This window comes from Sphaerodactylus townsendi, unplaced genomic scaffold, assembly GCF_021028975.2.
Source record: "Sphaerodactylus townsendi isolate TG3544 unplaced genomic scaffold, MPM_Stown_v2.3 scaffold_1668, whole genome shotgun sequence".
Classification (NCBI taxonomy): Eukaryota; Metazoa; Chordata; class Lepidosauria; order Squamata; family Sphaerodactylidae; genus Sphaerodactylus; species Sphaerodactylus townsendi.
The window spans coordinates 2,209-10,094 of record NW_025950253.1 but is presented as its reverse complement, the minus strand read 5'-3'; the positions used below and the strand labels follow the sequence as shown (position 1 = coordinate 10,094).

The following is a 7,886-nucleotide window of genomic DNA, read 5'->3' as shown; positions in this document are numbered from 1 at the left end:
ATTCTAATCCCACAATATTAGTTCATAAATACCCTCCTACCTTTTCTCCATCTTTGAACCAAAGGAGTGTTGGGTAGCCTCGTACTTGGTGCGTGGAGCAGATTTCCGAATTTTGTGTACAGTCCACCTAAATTGCAGAATAATTCAATTAATTTTCAATTGCAATGTAAGAGACTACAGTAAGATTTTTTTGCCAATTTCACTAGTCACAGATTCACAGACTGGACTGACTGTGAGAGTTTTTTCTCATCACCAGATTGGAAAGTATCCTTAATACTGAGTTATGCCCTTCTCCTTGCTCTGAGAGCAGGGCTTATGAAAATCAGTTTTGTGAGGCTTCTTCCATTCTTTGGATCTGGACTCCAGTTCTTGTCTTCCCAAGCTTCCAAGGAAGACAGGTCCACCTCCAAGTAGAAACTGCCAATGAACAGTGTCTCTGAGAACAAGGTCTCCATCCCAGTGGGAGAAAGGGTGTTCCCTTGGACAGTTCTGCTGCTACGAGTGAAGCCAGCAAAGAATACCTTCCAATCCACGATGAGAGGAAACACTCATGGTATGGTCTCCATCTTCTGAGGAAGATACTTAACACTGGGACATTGAAAAACTGAAGGATTCCAGGTACAATAGCCAAGAGGTGGAGATATTAATAGGGAACCTCCTGTTGGAGAACTCTTCTGCTGAAAGTGATCTCAGATGTGGCAAACACATCTGGTCTGTAGTGCTTCATAATGATTGAGGCTGAAGTCCATGGAGGCACCCTGCAGGTTTCTTCCACAGGTGTGTTAGTGGAAAGGGCTGCAGAGATAGTTGCCACCCTGGTAGAATGTGCAGTGACCCCAGAAAGTGTCAGTAGGTACTGGATCCTGTAGGCCAAGAAGACTCAGGCCTTGATCCATCTGGTTATAGTCAACTTAGATACCTTCTTTCCCATACTGTGGAAAACAAAGAAAATTAACTGTCTGGAGATAGCTGTATGCAAGATGCACAATGTTTTCTTAAGAGCTAGTTTGTCCCACTTCTATTCTTTAGGATGAATGGGATGAGGACAGAAAGAGGTCTCTGTGGAATATAGAGTTTACGTTCAGCATGATGGAAGGGTCTGTGGTTAGAGTCACAGAGTCATTGCAGAAAAAACAACCTCTTCCTAACCACGAGGGTTGATAGTCCTGAAACCCTCTTGGCCAATGCAATGATGAGTAATAGTTGCTATAACCATGGTAGAGAACTGAACGGAGGTTCCCTACCACTGAGTGGCACAGAGCTGCCTGTGAGAGCTACCCCTGCCAGTGGCTGCCTGATCTATGTAGCATCAATATGGTGTCTGGGTGGTCATTGATGACGAGCAAGGCTATGTTGAAGGATAGGTTTTCAGAGGCTCAAAGAAGCTTTTGAAAAACTCTGAGCACTGTATGGTGGTTTCACAAAGGGAACCTATGCTTAAGTACAAGGGCTGGGAGAGATGCTCCTCTGAGGAAACACTTGATAAGAATCTATCTGCAGACAGGTTGGCCTCCTATCAACCTGAGATCCAAAGACAGGACAACCACTGGTCACCAGAGAGTGTTAGGCTAGAGACCTTCATGGGAAAAGAACCTGAGTCACTTGCTGAAAGAACCTTAACTTTCTTCCTGTGACATGAAGGCTGAGGCTTCATGGCCTTAAGGGAGAACTCATCCTTCCTATTGTTGGAATTTTTGAGCGTGTTGTCCACTGAGGCTTCCAGCAGGGAGACCTTGTGTGCCTTCATGGTGGTGGAGGGTGATTTACATTAATCTTCCTCACTGAAGATCTCTGACCAACCTTCAAGATATTCCTAGGGTCCAACCCCAAGGAGCAGCATTGGGGGTGGGGAGGGGATTTTGGGCTGCAGCAGGAGGAAAGAGGAAAGGACATTGCCTCCTGCTGATGGGAACTGTCAGCAGAAATCTTCAGGATTCAAGTCACAGACATGTAACATGATTAAATTGGAACAAAAGCAAATCAAGCAAGAAGGGTTGAGAATACGACTGGTGTATTCAGGGGATAGGAAGAAAGCAAAGCAAGGCATCAAGAATAAACAAGTTATTTAAGTACTTTGGTGATGAAAATAGGACAACAGTTGGACAATATTTATTTAAAACATTGTTATGCCACCTTCCCACTCGACCAGGTGAAATACAAAAGTAGATTTTTTTAAAGAACCGAGGAAGCAACAAGATCTATAAAAGTGAAAAGGGACAATACCAGTACAAATTGAAAGAATAAAACAGTAGATGGAAGGAGAAAAAAAATAAAAGAAATATTACAAAAAAGGACCCAAGAGGAATGGAGACAGAAAGCAATATCAGAAGACAAAAATGGACAAAAAAGATCAAAGAAAATGTCTCTGGACAGAGAAGCAATAGAAACACTGCAAACTGAGGAGAAGGATAATAAACAAATGATAGTATTATAGATAAAATGCTCAGTAAAGCTATCAGAAGAACTGATCGATGAACAGGCAGAGGAGAATGACAAAGCAATGAATAAAACCAGTATATAGAAGTTGAACATAAACTGAGGAAGGTAAAAGAAGAAAGATGGTTCAGCAAAAGATAAAACAGATGGATAGGTTGTAAGGTTAATTTTATGAGCTGAGTTGGATTTATGCCAATGATGTTCACAACACAAAGGAATACACACTGCTGACACAGGGATAAACCAACAAAAGCGGGGAGACAACCAAGGTTAGGGAGGAGTGGAAATACAGAAAATTGAAGGAAATAGGAGTGACAAAGTTGAAATAATGGAAGGGTACATTACAAAAAAAAGAAGATACAGCCAAAGCAGAAGTTATGATACATGGGTGAATAAAAAAAGAAGCTGAAAACTCATCTGTCTCTACAGATTTTTTTTTAATTGGAAACTAAAAATTGAACAGAAAAGACTAAAGCAAAGATGGGAGTGGTGTGAAGAGGAAAATAAGCAGAATCACGCTTACAGAAATGGCCGTGTAACCAAAAGAATGAGAGTGAACATGGGAAGAGAAGAGAAAGAAAAATAATCTGGAAGAGAAAGAAAACATTGAATAGAAAATTCAGAATGGATAACCAAATAGTCAAGAGTGGGAACAGAAGAAGAAAGGGAAATCAGGACTCAGGAAAAGATAAACAAAATGATAGTTACAGCAATACTGTTAACGAAATGGAGAAAAGACACTTCAAAACTCAAGCAGGAGGGAAAAGAAAGAACTTGAAATGGAAACTACAGAATTGGCCACAGAACCTGAAACTGAAAATACAGAATAGCAGAAAAAAAGAGCAGGAAAATGTTAAGGAACCATAAAAGATAAGCCTTTTCCTAAAATGTGTCAGGTCTTCCTTAATGCATACTTTGCATATAACATATAGTTTTTCCATTTTCCACTTTTTACAGTTGAAGGCTAAGCACATTGCCACTTGAGCCTACATTTGTTTTACTGGACCACCTTTCAATGGTGCACTATATTCACACACATTACACAAAGAGGGTGCTGCATCACATAACTGGGACTTGAGTTCTCTAGTCATGATGGTGTGGGACAGCAAATAATACAATCGACAACCTAAAAGGTCTGTAATTGGCATGTGGCCTGGGAATCTTTTCCTTTAACCTTAATCTCTCACTGACTTAAAAATCAGAAGTTATTACAAAAGTGTTCATCGGTGGGGTGGGGTGATTAACAGCAGCAGACCCTCATCTGGAGAACCAGAAGGTATGCCAATCCTCACACATAAGGAAGATAGAGAGAAATGGGCTCTATCGTTAAGTAAACACTCTAACTTTCCCTCTTTTAAAATAACAAGGCCCAGAGAGCATAGCTGACTTCCTACTGACAACTAGTGAATTTGCCCAAGAAGAATGCCTCTGACATTAAAGTTTGCAGGAATGAGTTTGCAAAGTGCAATGCTGCAGTTGCCCTGCAACACAGTTCCCCACAGCAGATTAATACATTATCTGAGGGTGTGGTTCCATTAAATAAACATCAAAGCACCAGGGAATTCAAATATGAACCTACATGAATTGATTATCAGAAAGCACAGATTTAACACCCTTAAGTTGGTTTGTGGGACTTTTGCAAACGATTTGTCCTCAGTATAACAAAGACCCAGCTGCCTGGCTAATCAAACCTACCTTGCCAATCTTGACCGTTTCAGAATTTTCAAGGAACAGAGCCAGCTGCTCCCAAGTTGGAGCCAGTGCCTTGCAATGGCCACACCAGGGAGCAAAGAATTTGATGAAGTGGCCGCCTTTAAAAGGAAAAAAAATACACAGATATAACATCATGGTTTAGCTCGATGTCATTGAGGCTTGTGATAAGATTCCACATAATATACTTGGGCTTTTTTATTTTTACAAGGAAAAACTTTATTATACTCTCTTACTCTACTGTATCAATACTTATTTCCAGGTCAGGGTTGAAACCCCTGCTTGAATTCCAAGATAACAATAACAGGACAAAACCAGTTAAATAGCCATCTGTCACGCAACAAGACAAATTTGCTGACTTTGCTATTGCAGTTCTGCTGGTCAGGGAGATTGTAAGTTTTCGCCATTTTTCCACACCTTGTCTAATTCCTTTCCACATTTTCTCATAATTGTTTTGTGCAGGGACTGGACTAGATGATCCTGGAGGTCCCTTTCAATTCTATGTTTCCATGATTCTGTGAACATGAGGCAAGCCACTATTTTTCCAACTTCCTTCCCAGTCTTAGTCTGCAACACAGGAATACTTACAGCAGCCATTCTCAACCAGGATTCCGTGGTGCCCTGGGGTGCCGTGAGCATGTCCCAGGGGTACCGCGGCAACACTACCGCCCCCCCCTCATTTTTGTGGTGTCTCCCACCGGCACCAGCAAGGACATGGAGCTGGCCCATGGGGCAGGTCCTGCCGCAAGGTCAGCAGCCACCCCCCACCCCAGTGCTTCCCTTCACCCTGGGAGGGGAAGGTGGGGGTGTGGCTAGCAGGGGCAATGTAAGGTGGGGTGGCGGCAGGGGTACCATGAAATATGAAGAGTGAGGTCAAGGGCACCCTGACCTCGAAAAGGTTGGGAAACACTGACTTACAGCAACTGAACTGGCAGTGGTGGGATTAGCCACTGGTTCTACAGAACCGGTGTGAACTGGCTGAATCCCACCACTGATTACTACCAGAATTTACATTAAGTAACTACCTTGCGCTATATGTGTTTTGAAATTAGCTGCTGAGAGTTCGTACAGGCCATTCTTTGATTCAGGATCTTCTGGAGACTCCAATTCAGATTCTGGCTCCTATTTTTTTTAAAAAAAATAACATTAAGAGAATGCATGGTTAACATTAAAGTATAACAAAGAAAAGAGTTGGTTATATACAATAAAAGCTCTGTTCGCTGGCACTCATGAGGAATGGGGATCGCTTGCTAATTCAATGTGCTGGGTACTCAAGCTGTTCTACCCTGACTCCTAAAAAGGAGTGACCAAAGCCCACTGGAAACTCCCTTCCCCTTCCCCTTAAATCACAGAACCCCCCTATACAGCAAGCCAGGCAGACAAGCAAGCAAGCTGCCTGGGACATGACAGCATGAGACAAGCTGCAGAGGGAAGGAGGGACCTGAAAATGACATCATCTAACAGCGCCAACAGTCAGAAGCTCTAAAAGAATGCGAATTAGAAGGCAACGTGGATGAAACACCAGACCAATATAAAAGACTATGTTGATGCTAATGAAAGAAATAGAAGGCACTTAATTCTAAAAGATTTTATATATATAACAAAATTAAGATTCTTAAATTGAACATAAGTCTCTGTGTATTAATGCAAAAGTAGCACATGCACATAAATCAGAGAGATATTCTCTTGCTTCACAGTAGTGCAATACCAGCATGCTGTTTCACCTCAGCAAATATTTTTTTTTTTTTGCATAAGCACAAGATCAAGTAATGGTCAATGGCACAAGCACTATCTTATACCTAAGGTTAATCTATTACAAATCAAAAATATTGCAAAAACACTTTCGGTCATGAGTTAAAGAGTTTTATTCCTTGATGGTAAATCATTTGCACAATGTGGCTTATGTGTGTCAAAGGGTTCTCATAGTTAAGCAATGCTATGCATAATGTTTCAGATACTTTTCATGTGATAAGGGATTACTCCATGTGGGAATGACCCCATCTCTCTGAAGGTTTTACACTCTCTAAATCACAGGTGTCAAACTCGCAGCCCTCCAGATGTTATGGACTATAGTTCCCATCATCCCCTGCCAGCATCCCCTGCCATGAGTGACACCTATTCTCTAAATCAAACACTAAGAAGAATGGGGAGGATTCCAAACAGTGGTTTAATCGGAAATTCTGCTCATAATATTTTTTGCATAATTTATCTGTATTACAAGAATACTGATCATTGTGGTTGAAAAACTGTCTGTAGTACTTATTGTTCTGTAAGGAATTTACCTTAAGTACATGAAAGTGCTGGTGTCACTGTTCCCCCTGGGGAGTGTTCATGTGATTTTTTTTTTCAAACTGTCAGAAAACTGCTCATGGCGATGGCAAACTGTCAGAAGCCCAGCAACAGACAGACTCATCAAGCTGGCTGAGTGGAGAGCTGGGAGCAGGCCATGAAGGTGTTCAAAGACAGGTGGGTAGGGTGGCCAAGGGGGAGGAGCTTATCTTTTGGGTAATGCTGATTAACAGAGCGTTCTGGATAATTCAGGGCCAGACAACACAGCTTTGAATAGTGTAATGACACTGTATGTCATAAACCATAACTATAAATGTGATGACCACCATTCACATTTTAAGCTGTTTCTAGTAAACAGGCTGATGATAAAACTTAATTCAGTAACTCAAATGTGTTTTGTGCAAAAATTGCTTCTTCTTCCTATGGGAAAAATGCTCTAAGTATAAATAAATACGTGTTCTTACACCTGAGAAAGGCCCAACTATTTAACAGTGCTGGAAGTAGAAGCAGCAATAGGAATTTTTATAATTCATATAATGGAATGGGGAAAGAAAAGGTCGATCCAAGAGCAGATGGGCCCCCCCGTGTTCATTCAGTGCCCCCAATTTTTCTCAGTGTACCCCATACCGCCGAGTGCCACCCTGAGCCCCTTCTGGGGATGGGCGGGGTAAAAATACAATAAATAAATACTTAATATGGGTAGTCTGCATTTGACTGAATGGAAAATAAACTACCAACAATGACTTATTGTCCACATTAACCAACTATTACTGCTCAATGTAAACAGATGGATATTCATTGTAAATGCATCTGTCCTGAAAATGTATACTCTGTTAACTTACAGCAGATTTCTCTTTTAGATTCTGCAACATCCAGTTTTCCAGTGACTGCAAATCTCTACCTCCTTGATACTTCAGCGTTTCTCGGTCTGGTCTGAATAATTTTAGGCTGCAAATATGTGAAGACAATGAGACAAATGTGTTCAAGGTCATAAAAGCTTGGAACATTCTGAAAACAATCACAGTTATCGCATTTGACAAAACTCAAAGAATAGCTGTCACAAATGTCTTTTAATCCCAGTTTTGGGAGTTCCGTCAATTTCAATAACATAACATGCCTTCCAAGTTCTGACCTCTGGCATTGTTCTGTAAACTTTCAAAGAGCTTTTGAGCTAAAGACAGATTTAAAATTGTGGAAGTGGGTGGTTTGAATGAATGGTCTCTGTCCCAACAATATGACATTCTGCAGTCCTAGACTGAGCTCCAAAACTGATTTATTTATTTATTGGACCTCTATCCTATTCCCTCTTGACCAAGGTCAGTTCCGTATAGCTAACAACTTAACATATTAAACAATCAAAATTCATATACATTTAAAAACTACAAATAACAATATCCTTGGTGCTCTAATACATATTTACCACCTGGTGACTACAGAGAGAAAACCTAACA

The 7,886-nt window shown here is 41.0% G+C and overlaps 1 protein-coding gene across 1 annotated transcript; it reads right to left on the bottom strand.

Moving 5' to 3' along the window:
* Positions 1 to 32: 32 nt before the first annotated feature.
* LOC125424983 (thioredoxin domain-containing protein 5-like) lies at positions 33 to 7,383 on the bottom strand (the record flags this gene model as incomplete). The annotated part of the gene is made up of 4 exons (XM_048482431.1): positions 33 to 127; positions 4,132 to 4,247; positions 5,172 to 5,268; positions 7,278 to 7,383. Coding segments are annotated over 4 exons (414 nt in total), but the record flags the coding sequence as incomplete, so codon positions are not given.
* Between the last annotated feature and the right edge of the window lie 503 nt (positions 7,384 to 7,886).